This window comes from Podarcis liolepis, assembly GCF_965112155.1.
Source record: "Podarcis liolepis genome assembly, chromosome: 7".
In the NCBI taxonomy this organism is placed as follows: Eukaryota; Metazoa; Chordata; class Lepidosauria; order Squamata; family Lacertidae; genus Podarcis; species Podarcis liolepis.
In genome coordinates, this window is record NC_139561.1 from 58,357,123 (window position 1) to 58,384,231 (window position 27,109).

The 27,109-nt window shown below is 48.4% G+C and overlaps 2 protein-coding genes across 6 annotated transcripts in view; both read left to right on the forward strand.

Annotated features, from left to right (window-relative positions):
• EPHA10 (EPH receptor A10) overlaps nt 1-3,488 on the forward strand; it is a 38,338-nt gene extending 34,850 nt beyond the window's left edge. For 2 of the 3 annotated variants that reach the window (XM_083511451.1, XM_083511450.1), the window contains exons 15-17: nt 101-294; nt 462-626; nt 1,085-2,649. In XM_083511451.1, coding sequence (XP_083367577.1) covers nt 101-294; nt 462-626; nt 1,085-1,199 — 474 coding nt within the window. In that variant the 3' untranslated portion in view covers nt 1,200-2,649. Of the gene's footprint in view, nt 1-100; nt 295-461; nt 627-1,084 lie in introns of all 3 variants that reach the window. The other variant, XM_083511449.1, reaches the window with a different exon arrangement.
• A 588-nt stretch (nt 3,489-4,076) lies between these two features.
• On the forward strand, nt 4,077-19,773 carry AIRIM (AFG2 interacting ribosome maturation factor). 3 transcript variants are annotated; one of them, XR_014528136.1, is made up of 6 exons: nt 4,077-6,737; nt 8,805-9,086; nt 10,002-10,181; nt 10,800-10,918; nt 11,369-14,001; nt 14,081-19,773. XR_014528136.1 is itself a non-coding variant. In XM_083511507.1 (5 exons), exons 1-5 carry the CDS (start codon nt 6,337-6,339, stop codon nt 11,407-11,409), a joined length of 1,023 nt encoding a protein of 340 aa, XP_083367633.1. In that variant the 5' UTR covers nt 4,077-6,336; the 3' UTR covers nt 11,410-19,773. The 3 variants fall into 3 exon arrangements, 1 of the variants encoding a protein (XP_083367633.1); XR_014528135.1 differs by having other exon boundaries at nt 10,002-10,675; nt 10,746-10,918; nt 11,369-19,773; XM_083511507.1 differs by having other exon boundaries at nt 11,369-19,773.
• The last annotated feature ends 7,336 nt before the right edge of the window (nt 19,774-27,109 follow it).

Here is a 27,109-nt window from a genome sequence, read left to right on the forward strand (position 1 = left end):
AATGTGGTGGGTGTGGTTGTGCTTTTGGTAAAGGTTGCAAGCGAGAGCATCCTTCCCACTCCTGCTGGGTGTGGCTTCCATCTCCAACAATTGCTTCCAGGTGATAACAGCCATTGAAGATGGCTTCCGGCTTCCTGCTCCTGCAAACTGCCCACCGGCTCTGCACCAGCTGATGCTAGATTGCTGGCAGAAGGACTGTACTGAGAGACCAAAATTCTCCCAAGTCCATAGCACACTTGGCAACATGCTTCAGGCCCCAGAGCTCTCGAGAAACAGCATCTTCACCTATGCCAGGTGACTGCATTATCCCTGACCCTCCCACCTTGAAGACCATGTAGAAAACAGCAGTGACGGAGGCTGTATTTACACACATCTGCACTTAGGGGGAGGTGGAAGGTGCTGGAGCATGAGACCTTCCTTCCTGTGATGTCCCCACATAGCTCCTCTCTCTTTCTTTCCAGGACTGCCAGCTGCTCCCTCCCTCCCTCCGACTGCCCTTTTTCTTCCTTCCCGTACTTCAGCTCTGTTGGGGAGTGGCTGGAAGCCATTGAGATGAGCAGGTATAAGGACAGCTTTGTGGCTGCTGGCTATTGCTACCTGGATTCAGTGGCCAGGATGACAGTACAGTAAGTGAACCTCCCCTCCTCTAGAAGGATGCTGCCAGCCACACATAGGCTTGGCTACACCCAACTATGGCCCCTTGTAAGAGGGAAGGGCCCAGAGAGCAGGGCGGCAACCTGGCTTTGTGGGTGGCTTCAGGCTAACCTGAGAACGCTGCTGCTGCTGATCCTTGGGTGGCTTTCTCTTTTGAGTGGTGGCAGCTGGGAGTCTGACGCACACTTCCTGGGCCTCCTGAACAACTGACTTGGCTTATGGCCTCTCAAAACTCAGGGGTGTTCTGCTGTGCTTTGCACCCAGTTCCCACTTGCTGGTTCTGGTACTGCTGAGGCACTCCTCACCATCCATCAGCCTCTATCTGACTGCCCCATTTCCCAGTCTTAGTCGCTTGATGGGACCAGGTGAGCTGCTGTGATCAGACTGATTCTGGTATGGAGTGGGCTTCTCACTTTTTTTTTTATTCCAGAGATGTTCTGAGCTTGGGGATCACCTCTGTGGCACACCAAAAGACCCTCCTAAGTGGGATCCAAGCGCTCCGGGCTCAAGTGATCCAGATGCATGGCCACGGAGTGCAGGTGTGAAAGCAGGGCAGCGGTGTGTGTCTGCAGAACCAACCTGAGCTGCCCACTGGCCCTGGTGAGGCCACGTCTCTGAGACTTTACCTGAGAGCAGATGATGTTGGCAGCTATGTCCCGGAGATGCACGAAGGTGGTGGGAACCAAATGCCCCCTTCCATGGGAGGCCCAGAGCGACCTCTCTGCAGCAGCTGAAGAGCTGGTCTCTTTCTTCCCCATCTACCCCAATGGCACCTTGGAGAGGAGACTGAGAAAGAGGGTCTGCTGGTGACCCTTAAGCCCCCTGAGAGTCTGAACTCAGAGCAATGCATCTTCTGAGAAGCTGCCAATTATTGAAATTTCCTCAATGGGCAGTAGAGTGACTGTTTCTCCAGTGAGCCTCCTTTCCCAGCCTCCTTCCATCATTTCTTGGGCAGATGAGAAGACTGCACACTCCACCTCTACCTGGAATGAAGGCTACATGGGCAAGAGCAGGAAGATGCACAACTGGGAACAGGTTTACTGCAAGACTATGGGCTACTTTGATGCTACTGTGTTGATGCCAACCTTGTCCAATATGGCGTCTTATCTGTGCACAGCCAGAAAGAAAATCGGTTAAAGGGTGGAAGGATGATGGCTCCTGCCCTGGAAATCCCATCTCAGTGGGCACTGGAATCCTGCCTCACATGCTGTTGAGCTCCAGCCCGCTCAGCTCTTGAGTGCCAAATGCTTGCAGCAGTCAATTCTGATGGCATCTCTTCCAGAAGTCATTAGCCACAGACAGCTCTCTCTCAGACTCCCATTGTTCCTGACTCCTCAAAGCAGAACAGCCTTCGTAGGATGCAGAGAAAGTATCACAAGCTTCAGCTGACTTAGCTGGTCTCTGCAGGACAAGCAGAATTAAGGAGTCCCTCCCTCGTTCCTGATCTCAGTCAACAGCAAAGCTGCAGGTTAGCATACCTACTTGCGCTCTTGGAGGCCTGGACCGTAACAGCTCCTAACACTTTATTGCCTTGGGAGCTTGCATTGGGTGATGGGGGAGTCTCCCCAAACTCTGGACCAAATGAACAAAGCTGATGGGAGGTGGAAGCAGAGGCAGGCTTCTAGGCTGTCCTAGATCAGGGACCTTTCCTTGCTGGACATTGGGTTCTTTCCCAGTTCATGAGTTGGAGACAATATACGTTGTGGGTAGCAGGATAAGAAGCATCTGTGTGTGCTGTCCAGCAGGTGGTGGTGTGAGCCATGATGGAACCCCCTGGCTAGTCTTCAGAGACCACACTGGGCACCCAGGCAGGTATCCTGATGCAATTTTGAAGGCCATGGCAGGGACTCCTGGGTGAGCCAGGCTCTTCTTCCTTCTCCCATACTGGTGGGTTTTTCCCTTCACTGCCCACTCCTCTTTGTCTCAGTGTGGCATTTGCCAAATAGACTTTTGCTTTTAGATAGACTAACTTAAGTGGGCTTCTGCAATCCTCCTTTGTTTTTTACAACTCCATAATCACTGGAGACAGACAGATTTGAAAGGTAAAGGAGTCCAAAGGGGAGGGCTCTCTTGCTCCACCCATCAGTGTTCCCAGCTCTGGACCACAGACAGTGGGCATCCTGCTCTGAATGGCACCACCACACCTCACGTGGGCTGCAGCTGACATTTCTTTGTGGTGGGGATTGTGGAGATCCATGTCCTTCCATGCCAGCGGTGCTTTGGAGAAGAGGCCTCCTTCCCTCAGGATGCCCACCTCTTCAGCCCAATACACACAAGCTATAGAGGCTTCAGACTCAAGGGAAGCTGCAGGTGAGAACTCTGAGCAATGCAGAAACTCACAGCTGTCCCTTGTTCTAGAAGAATACAGGAAGAACTGATGAACGTTGGGAAGGAGAAGACCTGCTCTTTTGGGCAAGCCAACCAAGTTAATGCCCTAATCATTGGCTCCACTCTTGGCTACTGAAAATATTAGTGCCTGCTGGACTTGAAAGACAAGTGGGTGGTTCTCACTTGCCTTGCCAGCCAGTTGGTCCAGATCCTCTGTGGAACGACTACCTTCCCTTTATGAGGCACCATCTCTCTGAGACTGCAACTTGAATTTTTTTGTTTGATCTAGAGAATAATATATTTTAGAGCAAGAAATTAAATCACTTGATTCCTGTTCACCTCACCAGATGGGGAGTTTGGGTGACCTTGGGCCAGTCACTGTCTCTCAACCTAACCTACCTCACAGGGTTGTTGTGAGGATAATATGGGACGGAGAACTCTGCACACCACCTTGAGCTCCTTGGAAGAAATGTGGGATATAAATGCAATAATAAAATAAAATAAAATACAGTATGCTTGAATTAGCTGAAAGACACATGCATGGCGATGTTTCCCAAGAGCAAGAATCCTTCACCATTTTATGTCTTCCCTAGCAAGCACCTTGTCTCCATAGTTTATTTTTTACCTGTAAAGGTGAGCTAGGAAGGATCTAACTACACAGAGCAACTCAAGTTGCAAGTTTCCGTAGGAAACTCTCTATTGCCATGGAGAGAGGAGTAACTCCCATCTTCTAGTCAGCTTGTTTGGGACCTCCCGAGATCACAAATGCACAACTTCCTCCAGTTCTAATCAAATCTTCACCCACTGATTGGTCACTGGGAATGCTGAGAAGGGTGATATGCAACAAGTCCTAGAAAACCCCCACTGTAGCCTAAACCCTTTTTTTCTTTTATTAAACAGAGGCCTCTCCTTTGGGGCATATCTCAAAATTGCTTTCCCAGGACACCTCCCTTTGTGCAATAAGCCTCCCCCACCCTCCAAGTCTAATATGCCTTCGCATGCTAGAATCCCTGAGTCTGTCCATGCCCTAAAAACAGTTCTGTCTCTCCGCCATTTCCCCCCTGGGCTTCAACTCCCGTCCCCAGTTTCTCCCATCTTTTCTCTCCCTAGAATTCTTGAACTCCCAGGTGGTGTCCATCCTTGCGCTCTCTTGAATCACCACCTCCTCTGCTGCGCCTGACACAGAGTGGAAGGATGTATGAGAGAAGGAGTAATTCTCCCTTCTTTCTCATTGAACCTCTCTCCTTACCTTTCTAAGGCTGTGTACACACTCCTGCTTACTCTGCATCCAGTGCATTCCCACTGTTGGTTTGGGAAGTGGGGTACACACTTTAGTCACAATCCATAGCTATCCTGTATCTTAGAAAATACTGTGTTTTGATGCAATCAGCTTAGATTCAAATTGAGAAAAAGAACAAGCCTGCTGAGTTTTAAGCTGGTAATATTTATGCTACAGTGAAGTCATCCTGGGCAACTCTGCCATGGACTCACTCTCAAGTCCTCTTTCTCTCTCCCTGGGAAGCCTTCCCTGGCTTACTGTTAATTGCTACTTTGTGGTATTTTTCTCGATAAAAATAATTCATGGAAAGTTTCTGCTATCATATCCTTTGCTTCCTTGAATACTAAATGATCTGAATGTTAACCCACCTTGGGTGTCTTATATTTTGGCTAGAAAGTGCCAGCTCTGGACTAGCTTTAATCAGACTGACAGCAGCCTGTTCTTTGCAATGAAGCCCAGATCACATTGGAAAACAGCCTCCTGGCACAAGATCATGAACTGTGTTTGTTAGCTTTTCCAAAGGCCCCTCAACAGGTCAGAGGGAAGAAGCTCTGAGCACTTCACAAGAAACAGCTGCTTGGGAGTGTGCTAATGGCACAAGCTCCAGGAGGCTGCTTGCTCCGCCCCAACAGTTGCTTGCAATGATAAATGCTCACTTTGTGCCATATCCGAAATAGCTCTGCAGCCAATGTACACATCCATCATGGTGCTCTGCAGAGAGGCAACAATTGAAGTCATTATCTTACCGAAGGTGGCTGTTTGGTGCTCAGTGTCAGCCACAGCTCCTTATCTTTCTCATTATGTTTGGAAGATTAAGTGTTTCAGTTCCCATCATGAATTCCGGAGCAACAAAAAGACATATGGCAAAGTGCATGCATTGCTTATACATTGGAATGGCAAGGAAACAGTCTAGATTGGGTTTAGCTGGATGCATTTTCCTCCATTAATAACATTATCATATTCCTGTTGTCTAGATACAGTCACACTTCCTCAGTTTGCTCACCCACATGCTTGTTTATTTTGCAGCAGGAATTAGGCTTCCAGGTTCTTGCTGTTCCTGCTATCAACATGCAAGTATTATGGAAATGGAGAGGGAGGCGAACTCTGGAGCCAAAGGAAGGCTTTTGGCTTCTCTTCATGCAGAAGGTTCTAGACTCAATCCTTAATGTTTCCTGACAGAGCTCGTCAAAACTGCTGCCATGTAGTGTAGACAAGACTGAACTAGGTGGGCCAGTTGGTTCACAGCTATATTTGCACCACGAACCAACATCTAGAACAACAGATTCAGCTCTTTGGACTCCCAAAGACTAACTGTTATCAAGACTGCAAGGTAGGGGGATCAGGCTAATTCTAGATGTGCCTGAGACAATTCATCTGGGTAGAAAGATGTGAACTCTGAATCTATGAGATTTCATCCTTCCCCACTCTGTGGAACGAAGGGAGGGAGGAGGGTAACTTTGGCTTTACTGACAAGAATGCAGATCTGTGATATTAGGAGGATGTGAGCAAAGGCATGCTCATGATGGTATCTGACAGCTATACAGAATCCCGCTTTCAAAACTGCACCTGCAGACCTTTCAGGGTGAACGCACTGCTTCGTTCCCAGTCAGTGCGGGTCCTGTAATCTCTTGCTGAAATCCTACTACTTTTTATACTATGAATGCTCCACTTTTGTTGGGTGATAGTGCAAGAGTCCCAGTTCTGAGGGCAATAATGTGGCAACATTTGGGGACGCATTGCAAAACACAGAATACCATAGAATGGCATGTGGATGGTCCAGTATAAAGATGCCGCTAATGCTCTGTTGTTGCATCAGTCTCGAGAAACATGGAGAATGTTCACAACGAGGGGCAGGAGTTCCCTAGTGATGCCCAGATCTGTTTCTCTGTAGCATCTGTGTGTCAGGAGTGGCCCAGAAAAACCTGGCCCAGAGCCTGGGCTTTATAGTGGGTTGAATGCGGCCCAATAGGTAGATTTTGAATCCTGGCAACGGGTGGAGGTGCTGTGGGCGGATCTCCAAGTCTGGGCCGCCTGCTTTGGGGATCCCATTGCAGAAGCAGGAATCATAGCCTGGGATGCTGCTGCTGCTGGATCCATTTATTCACTTCGAGCAATTTACAAACCTGGCCTTGAAAGAGGGAGGAAAGGAGCGCTCTACACATGCTCCAAGGAAGTGTGGTCTGCGTCGCCAGGCAATATTCACCGCGGCTGCCGTGTCGCCATGGCAACCGAGAAAGAAAGCGGCGCGCGAAAAGCCCGTTCAGCCCAGCACCTTCCCATCAGCTTCGGAGCAACCAGCCAATCAGAGGCGCGGGAGAGTGAGTTGGACCAATGGAAACTCGGCGGGAGGAGGCAAAGCGCGCAAGCGCAGATTGAAAGAGAGAAGGGACTACATTTCCCAGCACACCCCACTCCCCACCCAGCGGAGTCCAAGGCCCGAGCGACACTCGCGTAGCGCCGGCGAGGAAGGGCTGAGGTAGGTCCTTGCCTGGCAGCAATAGGCTTTTGTGCCGGAGAGAAGCAGGGTCAGGAAAGCTGCATTGTCCCTGTTCACCACCACCACCTCCGTCCAAGGAAGGCAAAGCGCTTCCTGTGCCATCTTGGGGCGGAGGGAGCCGTGTCAGCTTCACCTACAAAATGCCGAATATTTTCGGTATTTAAATCCTCCTATCAGCCTCGTAAGAATTTCTAGGCAGGTGCTGGTGAGGAATAACATGCCCAGAAGTCTTGAAAATTATAAATTATATGATTTTTTTAAAAAAAAATCATAAAATTTAATACACCACTTGAACGCTGAGAAAACTAAACTCTCAAGGCAGTTTAGGGTGCAGGAGAAAACACGTGGCAGTTTGCTGCCGACTTGGTGGATAAAGGAGAGCAAACCGGTTAAAATAGAAAAGCAGCGCTTCATGAATTTGCACCAGGGATTCAAAATAAATAAAACAAGAGCAACATTAAGGATGCAATTCTCTGGACACTTGCTGGGCGGTGCCTGACATCTCTGCTGCTCCCCCAAATGCCTGATGGGGATCAGAGGGGGTTTTGCCAGCCTGTGGAAGGAGGAGGACCTTCTGTGTGTGGACCTTCCGGGGCAGAGTGTTTCAAGCCTTGGCAGCCACTGTGGAAAAAGTCCTCCTGTTTCTGCTGGATAGCATAAAGGGAAATCATTCGCTTTAATTTGGGAGTGTGCTGCATTGGGCACCATGGGGTTATGACACTTGCAGCATCCAAGGCTACAAAGCTGATCAACTTTATTCTTAATGCTCTAGAGGCCCACCCAACACTTCTGGTATGATCAGCGGCCTGACACCTAAAGTGACTGCTGGATGGCTCTTCAGTGGAGGTGGCAAAGTTGTCATTCTTTCCTGCCTTCAGCACTTCTTGGTAGCCAGAATTATGTAAACTACCAAGCACTCGGTCAGCTTTAGTACAAGTTTCCTGCCACCTGCACTCTGGTCATCTACCAGCCGCTGCAGCTCAGTAAACAAGATGCAGAGCAGACTCTGCAACATCAGAGGGGACTCCTGGGAGCAATCGTGTCAATATCCCATCTCACTGCACCACCCCAAAGTGAGACCCAGGCTTTGACTGTATCACCAACTCCATCCACTGGAAACCCGCACCGTCCCAGCCTGCCGAGCATTCAGGAATCTACTAGGTTCCATTAATCTCTGGGGGGCAGACCATAGAATTGCTCTGCAACCCCTGCAGAGTGGGTCTGCTGCCCAAAGTTCATATGTTCTGGCCATGACAACAAGGTTACCATCATCCTTCCTATATCCTCACCATCCCTCTCCCTGCTAAGAGTAAACACTAAATCAAGAGTATGTTGGGATGGGCAGATGGCAATGTGAGGCTTTCCATGGAGGCCATGAAATCCAGAGCTGGCCCTGAAAAGTACCCATAAGGATAACTTGGTGATGGAGCATTATCTGCTTGTAGCAGTTAGGCTGTGCTAGCATTGCTTCAGAAAACAGTATTAAAATGCACTGTAAATGACTGGCATGATAGACTGTGGCTGAGAAGTTCACCTAGGAAATCCAGTCGGCTATAGGACTTGAGAAGGAAATTTTAAAAAATGAAAAATCAGAATCTGTTTGTTAACTTGGTTAATAGCATGAGGAAATCCCAGCTAGCAACCTTCAGCCCTTTTAGAAAAAGGCAGGGAAGATGTGTTTGTTCTCCTCAAAGCTTTACCTAAACTCTGAGGGATGAGGGACATAGTTGGCACCCTCCTGGTATTAAACTAGGATTTCATTTTAAACCAGGTATTCTTTTTAAAAAATGATGCACAGTAGTGTGTGTGTTTGCATGTGTATGGTTTTGAATCAGTTTTGATTCAGCCTACTGCTATGACTTAACTAACTTCTTTTGAGTCCTGCAAACATGTTTGGTGCTCTGCAAAAGGAAATGTCTGCTTTGTTTTTGATGCAGATGTGTGACAAGCCAAGTGAGGGGAAGGGCAGGTTGAGCCAAGCCTGGTGTTGCGGGAGTCTTGTTACCTGGGCTGCTTCTTGACCTGACTTCTGTGTTTTGTTTCCAGGATGGCTTCTGGGGACTCCAGTTCCCTGCACACCATTCACGGTGCCCTGCAGGAGTGTTTCCGTGCTCTCCAGGAGCAACACGAGGCTTGGAAGAGAGTGCTAGCTGCCTGCACACCTCTTCTCAGTTCCTTGGCCAACCTGGCTGAGCAGATGCAGGCCTCCCAGAAGGTCTCCTTTGCCAACACCCCCCTGCGAGACTTCCCAGATCTGCCAGAGAGGCTGAGGCACAAGCAGCAATGTGCCATGGAGGCTTTGCTGGAGGTGCTGCAGCAGGACCACCTGTAAGGTCATCTGCTTTGCATTGTGGGTAGGGCAGAAGGGAGGGGGAATTGCAGCTCTCTGGGTCATTCACAGTGTGAAAAAAGTTCCCGTCAAAATTATTTGGCAGCTGACAGTTTTTTGCAGGCATGAACAATTCTATATTATTACTCTATAACTTACAACTATGGCATCTTAAAAGTACATCTAAATTTATTTGGGTTGGAGCCAGATCTTAAGTTAATTGAACTTAATTCCCATTGAAATCAAGTAAGTTCAGCTGACTTTGTCTGGTTCCAGTCAGTTATTTATGTAGCACTTTCCCAGTTAAAAAAAGGAGTTTCATGCTTTTACTTATTTTCATAATAGCAGCCCACATGGGGTAGCTCAGTCTGGCTTCCCTTGGCTCTACCCAGTGAGCTTTGTGGCAGTTCCTAGTGAGCTGCCCAAGCTCAGCTCACCGTTCCCATTGCAACAGGTTGAATTTAGGTAAGACCTTTGTTCAAATTAGCAACGTTTGTCTTTTGCTTAAATTGTCTACACAGGCATGGGCAAACTCGGCCTTCCAGATGTTTTGAGACTACAATTCCCATCATCCCTGAGCACTGGTCCTGTTAGCTAGGGATGATGGGAGTTGTAGTCCCAAAACATCTGAAGGGCCAAGTTTGCCTATGCCTGTTTTAGAGAATCAGCCAAAAATTTCTCACCTCCAACCTGAGCTTGGGCAGCAGAGATGTGCAAGCCAGATTCTCACCCCGTCTTAAACTTGTGCAAGGCCCTTCAGACAATATGGCGGAAGTGCAAATAAGAGAGAATGTAACAATGTATGATGAAAGCCAGTATTAGCACACTTAAAATGAACCAGTAGTTTCTCTGGGTGATTGATCTCTATGGAAACCACCCCAGAGTGTGACATGAGTGGTCTTTGTTTTGTGTAGAATGGAGCTCCAGAAAGTGAGGGATACTGTTGGGGTCCGTGTGGACAGCGTTTTCCGGCTCTGTGAGCAGCCAAGAGATGGCCTAAGCCTGGAGACAACCTTCCAGCGCACTGCATCGTGCCCCTCATTGGCAGACATGCTGGAGTGGCTTCTGGATGTTGAAGAATTTTACCACCGTGTGTATCCTTTGAAAGAGTTATGCATCTGCAAGGTCCTCCTGTTCTCCAGAAACAGACCTTTATTAAAATACTTATCTAGGCAGCCTTTATGTCTGTCTTGAAAAAGACCCCCAAGATAGCTAACAGCTCAGTTTAGCAATAAACACTGAAACACAAGCCAGTAAAAGAAAACAACATTAGCACACCAGAATCCTTGTTGCCTCCAGCTCTGGATAAGATGCCTCACTGTTGATTCAGTTGTCACTTGTGAGAGTTGCAGGGCCCCAGCCCCAAGGCCATTCTCCCACAACTTTTCAAGCTGTGCAAGTGTGGAGGAGGCAGGTTTCAAGCCCTCTGCCCCCAGAAACACTCTCCTTTCCTTCCATGGAGTTCAGCTCTTCTCATCGCCCCTGAAAAGCTCCTGTTGAGAGCATCTGGCAAGATGTAAATTTACCAAATAATCCTGTGCTGGGCTGCTCTCATTTGCCCCTCTGATTTGTGTAGCTTGAAATTATTGTGCCACCTCCTTTGACTGAGGCCCTTTGGGCTTTCCCCATTTTCATGGAACAGGGTGAGTGGAAATGAGTCTCTGTCATTCCACTTTGAGCTGGCTGCTTATCTGTCCTTAACACCTGAAAAGATACTTGGGGCTCAAGTTTCTCCTCCTTCAGGTCAGCTACACGAATCTGATGGAGATGCAAGCTCTTCCAAAGGCCTGGGAGCAGGTGCTACAGCAGGGCCTCCAAAACACAGCAGAAGGTAATGACACCAATGTGGAACATGTCTTTGGCGATGAGGTGGGGTCAGTAGCAAACACAAACCCTCAGCTTCTAGTAGCTGGATAGAGGTATAGTACCATGAATATGGAGGCTTCATGTTTGGGTATCTTAAATGTTAATACTGGGAGAGTGTTCAGTGCACCTTCACGTACACTGCCTTGTTGTGATCCTTACACCATTCCTGCAACATAAGGCAGTGCGCTAGTGCTGATGCAGGGCAAGGTTTCATGGCAGAGGTAAGATTTTGATGGGAGAGTCTTAGTCACTGGCAAATAGCCACCAACAGGCCCATCATTTGTGAACAGGTGCACAACTGAACCAATATTGGCCTATAGAAAACGACAGTGCTTTGCACCTGCAGTATCCCTGCTTTGAAGTTTTACCCATGACCTGTTCCTCACAAAGAGTCCTCTTCTGATCTGTCTCTCAGAAGTGTTGCTGAAGGTCTCCTTCTTTCTGGAAGCTGTGTGAGGACATGGAACTTGCTCATCTTCCCAAGAGAGGCCAGCTTTCCCGGGACAGCTCACCACCATGTGAAGAGGCCCAGACCTTAAACAGGGCTGCTTTTTGTTTTCGGATGGAGCTCCCCAGCCCCGCAGTCAGAAGATGCACAATTCTGGATCCTGGGCTGGTGCTGGCTCTCAGATTTGAAATGAAGAGTATGTGAACCAGTAGCTGGGGATCGTTCCTTATTGAGCCACATGCCACCATTTCTGGTAGGCGTCTCTTTGTAAATTAAACTTGATGTTGCACACTTGGAGTGCAAAATGTCCCTTTTCCTGTTGTGCCTGTAGCTGTCCAGAGTGGAACAGCTGCAAGAAGCATAGCCTGGGTGAGGGTCTGTGGGGTAGTTTCTCCAGAAGATCAACCAGGTGTCCCTTTTTCCAGGAATAGATGCACGTAGCCTGGCTGAATTTGTATTTAGCCACAACAAAGAGGCAACATTTCTACATACTCTAATGACAGTTGGTCATGGCACCAAACAGAGGAGAAGTAATGTGCATCATTTAAGTGGCACTCAGAAACGAGTGTAAAATATAAGTGTTGGTGAACTGATTTGGAACAGTGACCACAGTGCTATCAAATTCAACAGATGGGAAAGAATGTCTAAGATAGAAGAAGGTCAATATAGCAATGCTGTTATAAAAATCTATGGTGCAGTTGCACCATATGCATAAATGGAAAAGGTTCAGAAAAAGGCTACCATAATGATCAAGGGGATGTAACAGCTGCCCTATGAGGAACAGTTACAATATTTGGGGCATTTTAGTTTGGAAAAAAGGCACGTAAGGGGTCTGGGGGAACTTGGGACCATCCAACAAAGCTGAATGTTGGAAGATTCAGGATGGAAAAAGAAAGTACTTCACACAGCATATAGTTAAGCTATGGAATTCATTGCCATAAGATGTAGTAACGGCCACCAAATTGGATAGCTTTAAAAGAGAATTAGACAATCCGTGTCTCCTAGCCATGATGGTTATGTTTCACCTCTACTGTCAGACGCACTATTGCTCTGAATACCAGTTGCTAGAATCACAAGTGGGAAGGGTGCTATTGCATGCAGGTCCTGCTTTGGCGCTTCCTGTGGGCATCTGGTTGGTCACTGTGAGAACAAGATGCTGGACTGAATGAACTCCCTTTGACCTCTTAGAGTTTTAGGAATTGCCTTGCAGGAGTTGTTAGGAACAAAGATGAAAAGGGTTGTGCCTTATCCCTCCCACAGCTTTCCCCCACTTTTGGTGGAAGTGCCGTTCCCCTTGAGAAGCAGGCTTGAGCAGTCAGCTACTGTAAATCAGTTTTGTATGTATTACTTCAGTAATACTGTTAAATTGCAAAGTGTTCTGTCCCAACAGCCCTGTGAAGAAGGTTGGTAATATTTCTGTTTCTATACTGTGGCATCACTGTATCCATGGAAGTAAACTATTAAGCTTTTAAAGTGTTTGTGACTGTATAACAAAATGTGATTGAGTTCTTACTGCTTCCCTGCATGCTGTGTGTCCACTTGAGGGCGCTTGCAGACCTTCCTACAGAGGGAGCGAATGGGGCGAAGCAAAACCCTTTGCCTTTCTTACTTGGCATATTAGGTCAGTGGTTGTTCCTCATTTCATACTCTGGTATTTTAAACAGCCCTGCTGCACACCTGCTAGAGGAAGATACCACCTCTGCGCAACGGGAAAAATTGCCTGCCTTCAAATATAATTGGTTTATTTTATTATTTATAACACTTTATTGTGAGATGTCTTGAAAGCTGGGATGAAAGTCATTACAATAGCATTTTAAACTCACCCTGGTTTTATTCTACCTCCTCTGTGCTTGTTTCTCTTTTTGCATTTCTTAAAAGGTTCCTAAAAACTTCTTAAAATTAAATAGCTTTTAGCTCCTGGTCCTCCTTTACTACATTTTCCATCTCTTTTCTTTTTACCAAATGCATTTTTATCGTCACATATGATAATACTTAAAATACACTAAGCAGCTTGGAGTGGGTGATGGCAGCAGAAGGTTTACCATCTTGCACAAACACACCCTTTCTGCCTCCAGGAGTGAGCAGTGCAGGGCTCCAGCAGGACACGTGACCAGCAGGTGCCTTTGATCCCTCCCATCTGGGCAATCTGCGTCAAAGCTGTGCATTCCTACGGTCATCTGGTGCTTGTGCTTGTTACCCACAAAACACCTGTCACTGTTAACATTGCACGGCTCTACTAATGTAGTGTTTCTGGCTGGAAAAGGTGATGTATGGGTTTGAGGCAACACACAGGAAGGCAGCCCAAGAGCATCTTGCACAGCTGCTGCAAGGAGTTGTAGAGGAGTTTCCCTGCATTTGGTGTTGCGGCTGTTGAAGCGACAAGCTGTGCTTCTGCCTCTTGTGCTCAGAGCATCAGATCTCCCACCGGCTGAGTCTACACTTGGCTGCACTTTCTCTTTTCCATGTGGCCTCCAAATAAATCAGCCAGAAGAGCAGCCTGTTGCAGCAAAGACAACAAGAAGCTGAAGAGTGCAAGAAGTGGCTGTTGAAGTTGGAGGGTCTGCAGACTCTGAAGCTAGAGCAGAGTTTCCCAAACTTGGGTCTCCAGCTGTTTTTGGACTACAACTCCCATCATTCCTAGCTAGCAGGACCAATGGTCACGGATGATGGGAACTGTAGTCCAAAAACAGCTGGAGACCCAAGTTTGGGAAACGGGGCTTCTCTTTCTATCTGCCCCAAATGCTTTCTGTCCATCTTCACGCATCCTGCAGAAATATGTCCTTCAGGCCAGTTGTGAACATGGCTGTGTCATAGTCGCAAACATGCTTAGCTTGGGTTCTCATTTGCTTTGGTGGATCTGGCAGGGTTTATCACATCTTGCCAGCAGTGCATGGAAATGGCAGCCTTGTCACATTTCTGGGGCCAAGCCCACAGCTGACATTTCTGGATCGTACCCCACCCCCACCCCACAAAATCGCTCTGGGGCGATGTCACCGAAGGAATCATTTGTGATTTCTGCTGGAGGGCCTTTTGGGGAGTGGAGGTTGCCTGAGAGGTGCCACTCACCCCAGCAGAGCAAAAGCCAAGCCCGTCTCAGACTGCACCCAGCTGCGGACCTGAAACCAATTACGCAGGGCGGTGTGCCTTTCCGAGGCAGTAACCCAAAACCGTCACACACATTAGGCTGAGATGGACGTTGAGAAGCGGTTGGAATTCGTTACAGAGCAAAACACACAACTTGTGGCGCTGAAATAGAACCATCAGGTTCTGCTCGTACGACCCCTTCACATCAGAGAACGTAATAGAATTATCCCATCAGGGGACATATGTTGAAGGTCAAATTATTAAAGACAAATGGAATCTTATAAAAACAACAGAGTCTTGTGGCACCTTAGAGACTCGCTAATTAATTATGGTGTAAGCCTCTATATGCCGTAAGAAGGCACTTTGTTGCTTTTTGTGGCAGTGGGCTGATGCAACTATTCTGTCCTTCTGAAAATGCCAAAATGTGGTTGGGAAGGGCCAGCTGGGAAGATGGGATTTTAAATGGACCCCTCAGAACAGCCATCCCTAACCTTCAACCCGCCAGATGTTTTAGACTACAATTCCCATCATCCCTGACCACTGGTCCTGTTAGCTAGGGATTGTGGGAGTTGTGAGCCAAAACATCTGGAGGGCCGCAGGTTGGGGATGCCTGCCTCAGAATAAAGGAACCCCAAAGAGCCACTCTAAGCCACCTTCTTGGATAAATGAGAAGATTAAACTGCCTTACTGTGAATAAGACCATCTAGGTTAGTTTTCTTTACTCTGGTGGCGGCAGCAGCAGACCCTCAAGGACTTGGGCAGAGGGAGGCCTTTTCCAGCACCTGCTATTGATTCTCTTTAAGTGCAGTTGCTGGTTCTAGACTGGGAAGGTCCTTTGCATTCTTGGTGTGCAAGAGGAGAATGTTGCCATTTTGACCAGGGACATCTGTGTGGTGAGCTGAGCTTCCTTTCTGTTCTGCCCATCTCTCCCCCTTCCTCCTTGGCAGGAGCGCCCAACCCACCAGAGTACTGAAATAGGTTATGCTCCTTGTTTGACTGAGTCCCACCAGAAGGCCATTGGGGGAGACGGAGAAGGAAGCCTTGGTTTGTGCAGGATTTCTGATGCTGTGCATCCCCACAAGGTGCTTTCTCACAGCCTGCCACAAGGTGGAGACATCCTGGCTGTTCCTTCCTTCGCAGTCTTGCTCCTTGCCCAAAGGCAGCTGCATGTGGGCTGGCTGAAGGCCCAACAGCGGAGAAGGGAGAGGAATTAGATCTCATTTAAGCCCACTTTGGTTGTAAATAAACTATAATCACTTCAAATGTTTTGCTTAATAAGGAAAGGATGTTAACCATTAGGCAAACACTCAGCGAGCCCGTTACTGCCAGACTGGAGATACCAAAGGGGAAGGCGATTCAACCCAAGCTGTTAAAACAAACCATTTGTGGGTCTGCAAAAGGCGGGTTTGTATTTCTTTAGATCTGGCCCCTTTCCGGGTCCAAATAATCAAAATTCGCATTGGGGATGGAGGGGAGAGGAGAGTTAGTATCACTTCTGTAATGCCCCAGGGGAGAAGAGCTGCACAAACCAGGATCTGCTCATAAAGAACTGCTGATTCCCCCTTTCCCCACTTCTGTTGCAATTCCGTACCTCTCCCATCCCAAAAGCCTTTCACTAAGAACTTTAGTCCGGCTCACAAATGGGGGCAGATGACTTGCAAGGGTGAATGATGCCATTTCATTAGGTTGTGACAGAGGGAGAGAACGGAAGGAGGGCTGCTTCTCCACTGACTCTGCTGAGAGACTAGGTCTCTGGCTCTTCCTCAGCCATTACCCAATAGCATCCACTCTGTCAGGTTGCAGCAGTGTGAGAGATGGGAAGCAGGGCTACTTTGCTGGCTCTGCTGAGAGAACAGCTGCCTTTGGCTCTCCCTCATCGCCTAGTGGCAGCCATTCTGCCAGGCTGCAGAAGAAAGGGAATGAAGGGAAGTAAGGCCACTTCACTGGTTCTACTTAGAGATTTGGCTACTTTTCTGTGTCTGAACTGACCTATCCCAGCTGGTCCATGTCTACTTCGTAACTGAGAACTGGTGCTTGACTTTGCTTTTCTCCCTCTCTCCCTCCGCCTTTGCTTATGTTGTGTCCTTAAGGACAGGAACTGGTGTTTGTTTGTTGATCTGTAAGCCACTCTGGGAGACCTTTTTGGCCGAAGAGTGAGATTTTAAAAATCTTTAAATAAAATAATCAACTATACAGTATTTCTCACATACATGTGTGCTGCATGTGTGCACTTGAAAGCATGCAAAGGGGAGCTGTCTGCAACCAGGGAATGAGAATTTCAGTGGCTGCTGGGAAGATCACCTCCAGGACTCGTCTACTGCCACACTGAGCAATGACCCTTCCAGAGTTGTCTTCTTCCTCCATCCCCTCCTCCTCCTCCTCCATCTCTGCTGGTCTTTTTCCATCTGGCCACCAAGAGGACTGGCTGACTCACAGCTGCTTCAGCAGAAAGTACCCAAGAGACCCTTGACCTGTGGGTGCTGCAAGACATCCTGCTCGGGACGCCTGGAGACAATTGTGGGGGGTGGTAGTGGTGGTAATGTTTTATGGGCTTCTGTTAGGCCCAAGATTTAATGTTGGTTGTATGTTATTTTTTTCCTGCTTTTGTGATTCTGTTTTTGTATTTTGTTGTAAGACATTATTCATTATAAGGGGTTTATTTAATTTTATTGAATATTTTTTGAGATGCTTTCATTAACACATAAATTTTGTTACATTTCATAACTTAGTGAATTATGTAGTTTTTTCCTTGCAAACTGCCTTGGCCATAGTTTACTATGGAAAAGTGGCGTACAGATAAGTTACGATGTTGATGATGGAACATTTGGCACTTCCAGGCAAAATTGTTTCTTTTTGCACATCAAAGGGAAACATTTTTCCTTCCTTCCAGTGTTGCCCGTGGATTGCCACTACTTTGTTCTTCCCTGACCTTCTACCCACCAGCATGAAGGGGCAATTGGCTTTCCCCAATAAGAGTCCAGGCACTATAACTGTCTCATCCATAGGTGTGTGAGTGATCAGGGATCTCATAGTTGCCATGGTCTGACTTTAATGGGATGCGTTGCTCATTCCCCAGAACAGATTACAGGCAAGGACAGAAAGATGCTGTGAGGACCTCTGCCAACTCTCTTGACTCGGGTGAAATAAGCCAGTTGCACAAGTAGAGAAGATCAATAACAGCTGTAGAAAAAGCCAAGAACAGCAGCAAATAGATATGGTTCTCAACATTTTTTGAGGAAACCATTCAAGCAGCATGTTTTGTTGAGCTGGAGTAGAAAAAAATTCCCCAAGCAGTTTTTATCAAGAAGCATCCAGCATTTCCCCTAACAAAAGAGCGTTCTCGAAACGCTTTGAGGACCATGTCCATTGGGCAGCTGCCTCTTCTGTTGCTGTTTTTCTGGGCTGATGAAGCAACGAACATGTGGTAGCGATTGGCGCCTGCTACTTTCTCTGACATCATGACTGAGGGTTAGAGTTGAGCCAGAAGCCTGGGAGAAAGAAGGGGGCATTTTGGAGTTGGGGGGGGGGGTTGGAATCCTGGACTCTGATTACAAAATGTTATTTATGAAGTGGTGAGCTCATGAGCAGCCCAGGTACTGCCAAATTTAAAGGTTTTTTCATCTAACAGAATGAACATAATTTTAACATGAATATCCAAGCAAAGACCCATGGATTCTGGACAGCTTTATGGACACAAGCAATAAATTCTGTGCTCAAGAGCCTCTGCAAGTTGAGTGAATTGGTGGTAAAATGACAAATGCAGTTCAATGTAAAGAAGTGCAAAGTGATGTGTGTTGGGGCAAAAAAATGTTAATTTCATATATGCAGTTCTAGGATCTGAACTGGACGTGACTTACCAGGAGTCATAGTGGATAGCTCCATGAAGATGTTGGCCCAGTGTGTAGCAGTTGTGGAAAAGGCAAATTCTGTGCTAGAGATAATTAGGAAAGGAATTTAATATAAAACTGCCTTTAATGCTGTTACGCAACACTATGGTGCAGCCACTTTTGGAATGCTATGTATGTATGTGGTGGCCTCATCTCAAAAAGGATATTGTAGAGTTGGGAAAGGTTCAGAAAAGGGGACAAAAATGATCAAAGAGATGGAGCAACATCCTTGTGAGGAAAGGTTGCAGTATCTGCCACCAGGAACTTTAGAGAAAAGGTGACTAGGACATGACGTGATGAAAGTTTATATAATTATGCATGGCATGGATGAAACAGGTAGAGAGAAGCCCCCCCCCCCATAACAGTAGAACTTGTGGACATCTAGTGATGTTGAATATTGGAAATTCAAGACAGATAAAAGAAAGTACTTCACGTAGCTCATGGAATCCACTTCCACGGGAGGCAGTGATGGGTACCAACCTGTATGGCTTTACAAGAAGATTAAGGAAATTCAGGAAGAAGAGGGCTATCAGTGGCTGCTAGCCATGATGATTATGCTCTGCTTCCACAGTTGGAAACAGCAATGCTTCCGACACTGGTGGAGGAACAGGAGTGCGGGGGAAGCGCATCGCCCCGGCGGCATGATCCCGGTGGGGTGCCATCCCGGCTCCCCCCCCCCCGCTGGGCACCATGTCCCTGCAGGCGGTGCGCCACACCCCCCAGGACATGTGCCATACCCTTGTGGGCGGTGCGCCATGCCCTCAGGGTGCATGCCAGCCACACCCCTGCCTGCTCTCCGCCCCCCCCGCCAGAGCTTGAAGCTCTGCCACTGGCTTCCGATCACCTGTTGCTGGAAACCACAGTTGGGGAGAGTGCTCTTATGGCGGAATCCTGCTTGTGGGTTTTCTGAAAGAGGCCTCTGGTTGGCTACTTTGAGAACAGGCTGCTGGACTAGATGGGCCATTTGCCTGGTCCAGCAGGCTCTTCTGTTATTTGATGTCACTGGGCACACTGACCAGATGCTTGTGCAGCCCACCACTACAGATGCTGCTGTCCAAACACCAACAAGTGCAGAAGCCAGCAGGGGGAATATTGTTTGAATGCAATGACACCTGAAGAAATGTGAGGACACCTAAGTCCCTCAATCGCTAAGGAAAGACACTGCATTTATTGCACAGTAAAGCAATTTGTCTTTGTGGAGGTTCTGCCATGTCAGTTCTCACAAGGCCTGAGTGTAAGCAAGAGACTGGTTTCTGTGATGCTCTTTTGTACATCCCTGCAGAGGAGTCTCACAGAAGGGAGGGGAAACTCATCTTGTACCGATTCACCCCCCCCCCCTTTGCTTTCCTTTTTTAAAAACGTGGCTTGCATTAAACTTACAATGTTTTCTTTGAAAAAAAATTATGTGTGTGTATTTCCACATTCCAAATTTGGAAGATTTAAAATGTATAAATAATCCAATAATTTGGGGGCACTGCAATAAGATTTCATGTGAGGAGATAAATCAACCTCTCATTTACATGCTTAATTCATTCCACATTTCATTCACCAGCCTTCTTGGAAAAGGCTCAAAGGTATTTCTCCGAAGGATCTGTCTTTTGCAACTTCTCCCGCTGCTGCTCAGCCTGGAGGCAGAAATGGAGCTCCACCCTAGGGCCAAATGTTGCACCCAGATGTCACAGAGTCAACCTTCTTTCAAGAATGCAACAGCTTCTCTGGGTCTGCTGTCATCCCTACCAGGCTGGGCAAGGAGGAGGATGGGTGTGCCTTTTTTGGAACTCTTCTGCCAGCCAGAAGGGGTGATTGGGACCAAATCCCCACCCAACCATGACTGACCTAGGGCAAGTCATTATCTCTCAAGCAAACTACACCGCACGTTTGTTGGGAGGAGAAAATGTGATGACCCTGTGTGAGTGACTGCACTGAGCTCTGTGGAAGACAGAGACTGCCATGGAGGAAGGAAGAACCTTGGACTGTGACATGGCCTTTGCCTGTGATGACAGCCGGCGTTCCTGGAGGCTCCCCCCCCTGGTTCTGCCCCGTCTCTCAAATCTCTCCCAAAGTCTGCTAGGTGGAGCTTGGCTTCCTCTCTCCTTCCCTGAGGTTTGTGATCTTCGTGCCTAGCACAGGAAGATGTGCTCAATGACGCCATCCAAGAAGCTTGCCCACCCTTCTTCCTCAGGGCCTGTTCTGCTTTGTGTCCAGGAGAAACAAATCCTGTTTTGTCTGCTCCAAAGGCTGAAGAACAGGTGCGGAGACACCTGCGTCTGTTGAGATGTTGCAGAACTTGGCAGCTTGGGCTTCTTTCTCTCTTTTTATAGGCTCAAAGCATTTTTCCAGAGTGATAAATTACCCGCCCAGTTGTCAGCAGATGAAGATGGCAGGTTTTATGGACTCACCAGCACTTTAGAGAGGGGGTGGGGGCTGTGGGGGCAACAGGTGCAGGAGGCCAAGGAAAGAACCCTACTTCCAGGCATGACAAGAAATGTCTGGGGCATGTCAGCGTCTCCCCACAGTTGTGAGTGATGGCCTGACAAATGGGGATGGACTCTTGATTCTTGGGAATATGGCAGCATGGCAGGAGTGGAGATCGAAAAGCCCAGGCCAAAATTTTATTTATTGAATTTATATCTCACCTTCTTCCCCAAGGAGCTTAAGGTGGCATATATGGTTTCCCCCCACCCCAGTTATTCCCCACAACAACCCCGTGAGGGAGGTTAGGTTGAGAGACTGTGACTGGCCCCAAGGTCACCCAGTGAGCTTCATGGCTGAGTGGAGGTCTGAGGCCTGGCCTCCCAGGTCTTAGTCCAACATGGTTTGTTGAGGCTGACAGTGAAGTTGAATTCTCTTGCTGCTACCAGACCCTTACTGACACTCAAGTCACAGCAGAGAGCCAGGAAGCAACAGGGAGGCATCAGTGGGAAAGAGCAAGTGAGCATGAGCCCGGCTGGGATGTCAGTTTCTACCAGCCAGTGGCCACTGACTTGGGAGTGGGCAAAACTCCCCCTCAGTTCTTTGGCTTGTTGCTATTCCAGGCTGCCTCCTTCCTTTCCCCAATGCAGCCCAGCCCAGATTCTGGGGCCATCAGCTTTGATTGATTGGTTGGTTGATATGCTGCCTTTGTACACTACTCAGTAGCCATAAAATCTCGGAACGGCATAAAAGCTGTTCATCAGAGGAGAAAAGAAATGTAACAAACACAGCAGGGCCGCAGTACTCACAGGTCTTAAAACTTCCAGAACCCCATAGAGTCATAAAAGACGTCAATGTTAAAAAGATTAAAAGGCCCTGAGGAAATATAAATATAAAAAGGTCTTCAGCTGGCACAAAAAAGCCACAGCAGAGATGTCAGGTGAGCCTTTCTGAAGGATGGAGATGCTTCAGGTGGCTCCCATTTTTGCTAGCTACCTGTTGCCAAACCTCCTTTGTTGGAGGCAGCCAGGCAAGGGCCTGAGAAGGTGACTTGAATGTCTGTGTGGGCTTCCTTGGGGGGAGGCATCTACTCCAAGCCCAGCCATATGCAGGAGGCAAGAAGGGAGGAGGGGGCACCTCGTCACCCCCTCTTTCCTGCTTCACTCAGTGTCAGGCTCCCATGAGAGATGTAAAGCTGCTGCTGGTCTTAGCAGAAGTGACACACCAATAGCTTTCTTTAGCTGTGGGTCCTGCATTTCAGGGGGTTGGACTGAATGATGCCCTGGGTCCCATCCAACTCTACAGTTCTAGGATTCTAGGCTTCCCTGATTCTGCGTGTTGGTGGAAGCACACCTGACCACCCCTCCCTTTCAGTTTGCCTGGCAGGAACGGAAAAGGGCCAACCACCATTGGCGCCTTAGAGACCCCTTCTGATGAGACATTTTCAGCAGCTGCTCTACTGAGTTTTGAGTTCTGAGAAGCTCAGCCTGAGCTGGCCCTCCCCATACCCTTCATGGCCAACAGGAACACCAGAGTTGGGGGAAAGGTGCCAGCGGGGGTGGGTCGTCGGTGTGCCCACAGTTCACTGTGGCTGACTCTTCTTGACAGCTGTCTCCACCATGTCTCACTTGTGGGGAGCCACATCCCTTGAACCAGCTCTTCACTCTCTCTCCAAACCACTGTCTGGCTGAGGAGTGAGAAGTTCTGCCTTCCCCGCAGGGTGTCAAGCTGTGGAAAGGAAGGAGGAGCCAGTTGGCAGGCAGGCCGGCCCCACAGTGGAGCCAGGGGAAGGGGGACACTGTGGCAGATGGGGATAGGGGGGCAGCAGTGCTTTCAGTTCCTCATCTTCCTCCTCCTGGCACTGCAGGGTTCCAGGGGTTGGAGCTCCACACCATATTCCAGGCAATGGAACAAGCAGGCACTCAGGGTGGTGGGTCAGTCACTTCCTAGACAGAGACTTCTTTGCTTTGAAGCTGCACAGGCGGTGATTCTCAGGCTCTGGTTGCATCCAGTGCATCCCCAACGCAGGTTTGGGAAGTAGTGTGTGCATGGTGTTGGCTGCACTCCATATCTAGCCTATGATTTCTTGTGAAAGGCTGTGTTTTGATGAGTTCTCCCTGCCCCCAAACCAGCTTTGGTGTGAATTGAGAAAAATTGCAGCCTTGCTATATCTGAAACCAGTAATGTGTGCCCCAGCCACAGGTTGAACATAAGAAGAGCCTGCTGCTTCAGGCTAATGGTCCACCTAGTCTAGTATCCTGGTCTCACAGTGGCCAACCAGATGCCCCCATGGGAAACCTGCAAGCCGAACCCAAGCACAAGAAGACCCTCCTGAATTTTCCAACAACTGGCATTCAGAAGCATTGCTACTCCGACTGTGGAGGGAACACACAGCCGTTGTGGCTAGCACCCCTCTCTGTGGATTTGTCTTATCCTCTTTTAAAGCTGTCTAGGTTGGTGGCTATCACTGCTTCCTGTGGGAGTGAGTTCCATACTTCAGCTCTGCACTGCCTGAAGAAGTCCTAATCAGAAGGCCTGATTGGACTTGTCAGCTTTCCATAGAGAGGCATGAGCTTGAGGCAAGGGAGCTCGCCCAGCTCTGCTCCCAGCCAGGGCCTGTGGCTTGAGGGCTGAACCTGCCTCTTGTTGCAGCTGATGGTACTCTCTCCCAGGGCTTTCAGTCCAGTGGCTGGCAGCAGCACCCACCACTGGAATAACCCAAGACCAAAAGGAGGTCCCCAGATAAGCCTTGAATTTGGCGGTGGGCAATCTTTAGAGGTGAAGGCAGCTCCCAGCCACACAAAGGGCATCTTTCCACGGAGCTGCTCCTGCCCTTGTGAGGAGGACAGGCAGCCTGGGAGAAGACACTGTTACATCAGCAGCACCATGAGCATGCATTGCAGGGCATCTAAATCAATCCCAGGTCTTGCCCAAAGTCCAATTTTACTAGCCACAAGAGTCAGTCTAGATGAGGGGAGAATAATTTGCAGGCATTTCCCACCCCCCTGCTGGATGGCAAAATAGCAAAGTGGTGTGTGTGTGTGTGTGTGTGTGTTTCACACTTGGGACCTTCTCTAAGCCCCAGCTGACATTCTGAGGAGACCTCAAAAATCCTGAATGAAAACAAATGTAAAAATTATAGGTACATTTGTAACCTATTACCACTCAGCCTTTATGAAACCCTACACGTGCTGGCAAGGGGGAGAAAGAGTGGTGCCGTCCAAAGTATTTCCTTTTAAATGAGAAAGTTGCTCCAGACCCCATCTGGGCTCAGGCAGCTGCCTCTGGAAGGGGCCAGGCTCTGTTCTTGAAACAGAAAACACTGGAGGCAGGGGGAAGATGCTGTGATGCAAATGATCCCAGTGCTGTCTCACAGAATGGCAGGGCAGAGGCACAGGGTTTAGTCTCACCTCTCCAAAGGTGGGAAAGAGCTGGGCATCTTTGCTGTATGGCTGGGCCTACGCCATGGATACAGGCTGCACTCTCCCCACCTCGGGACTTCCTGGAGAAAGGGCTTTGAGAAAAAGAAAAGTGGGGATGGGCTAAAAACAGGGCATCCAAAGTGGACAGGGGAATAGGAACACCTCCCTGCATTGGCCTTCCATTAAAATGCCCAGTCGTTGGTTTAGAGAAAAGGCACATAAGAGGCGGAACATGGAACTAAAACTTATGAACAGCCAATGAAGCTGATTGCAGGAAGCTTCAGAACAGATCAAAGAAAGGACTTCTTAACACGGCGCATCGTTAAACTATGGAGCTCCTCCAGGAGGCAGTGATGACCATCAATTTGAATGGCTTTAGAAGAGTGTCAAAATCATGGTTGAAAGGGCTATTGATGGGTACTAGCCATGATGGCTATGCTCTGCCTCCACAGTTGGAGACAGCAATGGTTCTCAATGCCAGCTGCTGGAAACAACGGGAGGGGAGTGCTCTTGTGCTCAGGTCCTGCTTGCCTGTTTCCCTTTGGGGCATATGGTTGTTCACCATGAGGACAGGGTGCTGGATTAGATGAGCCAGAATTTTATTTTTACATTCTTATGTCCTTATGCAAGTAGTGTCAGTGTAAACCAGTGTTTTTCAACCTTTTTTGGGCAAAGGCACACATGTTTCATGGAAAAAATCACAAGGCACACCACCATTAGAAAATGTTAAAAAATTTTAACTCTGTGCCTATATTGACTATATATAAAGTAATTATCTTGAATAGGAATCAAATAAACACAAAGAAGCATGGTTTAACATTCAAGCATGGTTTAATATTTTTTTCTTTAATGGCAAACAAAAACATTGCGGACCGTTCTCTGCTCAGCGGGGATTGATCCGCTGATCCCCGCTGAGCTGGCGGATGACAGCTCCGTCTCTGCACTGTGTACGGAGAGGGAGATGTCAGAGCCCCGCTGCTCTCTATAGGGAATCAGATGAGAGCGGACCGCCTGTCCGCTCTCATCCGAACCCATCCGATCTGATCCCCACCCAGGACGGATGGAAAATAGGGTGGACACAGTCCGGCGCCCGCCTAGTGGGCGAAAATTTGACTTTTTTTTTTTAAAAAAAAAAATCTTTTGAATTTTTCAATTTTTCCCACGGCACACCAGGCAACATCTCGCGGCACACTAGTGTGCCGCAGAACAGTGGTTGAAAAACACTGGTGTAAACCACTTGCAGGTGAACTTCAAGCTGGTGGAAGCCATGCCTTTAATTTCCTTGCATCTGAATTCAAGTGGTATTGGAGTAGGGCAGGTGGGTACGATTTCGGGGAAATGGCTGTTACCCTTTTCACCCCTGTAAACCTCCCTTAAATGAGGGACCCAGGGAAATGTTGTTGCTGGCAGAGTCCCTGATTAGTGGGCTGCGGCAGTGTTTCTAGAGACCCTGGTGCCATGACAGTCATCTTCACGCCATCTATTGATTTTCTCTACTGCGTGTATCCCCCCGAGTAGCAATGCACCCCACACCCTTGCCAGCATCATTCAAGGCCTTTCAAAGGAGGGAAGTAGGAAGACAAGTATGTTTCTGAAAAAACGGTCCAGCAACATTTAATAGGGTACCTTTTTTGTTTTAAAAAAGGTTGATGCAGTAGTTGACTCTTGGCCAAGTCGACAGCTACAGAAGCAGTTAGACCAATGTCCCAGATCACTTCTCTGACAGTACAATACTATGCATGTTTACTCAAACATTTGTCCCACTGTGCTGATTGGGGCTTGCTCTCCAATATGCACACTGCCTCCTAGAGCGGTTTGGCGCCATGTTTCCCTCTTGCTGGAGCTCAGTAGCAGCTGCCAGAGGGAATGCAGATCAAGAAGCCTCAGAGAGCAGTGACCACATGAAAGAGCCCCCTGTCCTGCCCTTCCTCCTCCAGAGGCTTTTGTGGGATTAGCAACTCACCAGAAGGATTAGGGAGAGCAGGGAAAATACTCCAGAAGCAACATCTTCCCTCCAGCTTTGGAGGTCTGATTCCAGACCAGGCAGGAGCTGCACTGGGGGGAAAGCAACACCAGGAAGGCTCTGTGAAGATGATCTCTACAAAGGCAGCTGAGCAAGCAGAGAGGAACCAATGAGACTGCATAGGCAAGGAGGTGAAAGCTGGAGTTTGGCTGGTGCAATGAGAGAGATGCAGCTGCAGTGAGGCCATGGGGCCTCCCCACACCCAGCCCTCTGCACAGTGCAGTGTGATAAGCATGTGAGCAGCTGGTGGCCCTTTGGGGTCCCCAGGATCCCCATATGTCTCCCTCTTTCTGTTTTTGTGAGACAGAGCTTCCGTGAGACTCTCTGTCTTCCATCTGGGCTCAGATCAGCTGCATCCTGCCTGCTGAGTCCCAGGGCTAGAACAGCAGCAGTTTTGCAGGTTTGGGCTGTGGGCCAGGCATGGAGTCACCTCCTCTTCTCATGTAAGCCCACCTAGTACAGCAGGTACTCTTCTCACCAGCCAAGCTTTTGAGGATCCCTCATCTAGGGAACCAATCTTGCCCACAGCCACTCCCCATGGCAGTTTTGAAAGATTAGATAAATTGATGTGTTTGAAGGTGTTAGCAGTGATAGCTCAATGGAGCCTTCATGTTCAGAGGCAGTCTGAATGCAGGTGCTGGGGCAGGTGCTGGGGATACACAATGGCAGATAGTTCTCTATCCCCCAGCTGTCTACATTGGTTTGCGAGCGTTCTAGAGGCATCTGGGAGCTCTGTAGTTCAGTGGAGGTACACCTCCTTTCCATGCAGAAGGTCCCAGGTTCAGGAGGGCTAAGAAAGACTACTCCCTGAGACCCAGGAGAGTCAATGGGGAGGTAGTTCTGAGCTATAAGGGCCAACAGTCGCACTCAGGAACATAGG

What these genes read in the sequence shown, in the direction of transcription:
- AIRIM (XM_083511507.1), top strand. Translation starts at nt 6,337, where the DNA reads ATGCTGCTGCTGCTGGATCCATTTATTCACTTCGAGCAATTTACAAAC. An exon ending in GAAGAATTTTACCACCGTGT is followed by an intron (nt 10,182 to 10,799) that starts GTATCCTTTGAA and finishes ACACCTGAAAAG; the next exon opens with ATACTTGGGGCTCAAGTTTC. An exon ending in CCTCCAAAACACAGCAGAAG is followed by an intron (nt 10,919 to 11,368) that starts GTAATGACACCA and finishes TCTGTCTCTCAG; the next exon opens with AAGTGTTGCTGAAGGTCTCC.